General features: G+C 35.2%; 1 protein-coding gene across 1 annotated transcript; it reads right to left on the bottom strand.

The window, feature by feature from the left end:
• Window positions 1-87: 87 nt before the first annotated feature.
• Window positions 88-938, bottom strand: LOC110105621 (putative disease resistance RPP13-like protein 1; the record flags this gene model as incomplete). The annotated part of the gene is made up of 1 exon (XM_020835196.2): window positions 88-938. A coding segment is annotated over one exon (801 nt), but the record flags the coding sequence as incomplete, so codon positions are not given.
• Window positions 939-942: the final 4 nt, after the last annotated feature.

Below are 942 nucleotides of genomic sequence, written 5' to 3'. Positions count from 1 at the left end.
CAATAGTTCTTATACAAGCCAACATGAAAATAAATAGAATAAAAAAGCAGGAAATAAACTACCCAACAACCCACATAAACATAAACATAAAAAACTACTATCAAATAGCAAATATCAAAAGAGTAGTCTACATTGAATTAATTAAATATTTGCATTGGAAACATAAGGTTGCTTACTACATTGACAAACTCAGACACCGAGAACAATTTTACTCGTGGAATGTGTTGAATTAGGTCCCAATAAGAACCTCCTTTTACGCATTTTCGAAGAACCTCATCACTACAGTACAAGTCAAGCAGGAAGTCATCATTAGAATCATTTTGCAATCCCCGTTGTCGCAAAAACATCAATAGCCACTCTGGAAGGCTTTCCCCTTCAAAATCATTGAAAGATAATTTTTGCAATGAATCAAGCTTCTTCACGCAAGACAAAGCTTTGCAAACTTGAACTTCGAGCATCTTTAACGTAGGGGTACAATAAACCACTTTCAATTTTTCACAGTAACTTAAATGTAGTTCCTCAATTTCAGCAGGAAGATTGTCAATTGATTTCAAACTTGTAGCTCCAACTATCTCGAGAAACTTCATAGAAGAGTACTTTAGACCTTCTGGAAGCTGTTTCAACAATGGGCAATTCCTGATTATTAGTTTATGTAAACATGGAAGCAACTTGAGTCTTGGAGATGTATTTTGCTCAACTTCTATGCCAAAAGACCATTCTTCCAACTCAGGGAAGTTCAATAGTTGAAGCCGTTCAAGTTTGGGGAAAGCAATCCTGGTTGAATTGACATCACAACCAAGAAATTCTGGCCCAATTTTCTTTATTTTGGTTGCATCTTCAATAGAAAGCTCTTTAAGTTCAGGCAGCTGACCTAATGACGGAAGCTGAGTGCATGATTTTAAGTTCCTGAATATCAATTTAGTCAAATTTGAAACATAAATT

The sequence above is a fragment of the Dendrobium catenatum genome, unplaced genomic scaffold (assembly GCF_001605985.2).
Source record: "Dendrobium catenatum unplaced genomic scaffold, ASM160598v2 original_scaffold_130054, whole genome shotgun sequence".
Classification (NCBI taxonomy): domain Eukaryota; kingdom Viridiplantae; phylum Streptophyta; class Magnoliopsida; order Asparagales; family Orchidaceae; genus Dendrobium; species Dendrobium catenatum.
The sequence above is the reverse complement of the archived record's forward strand: the minus strand, read 5'-3'. Positions and strand labels throughout refer to the sequence as shown.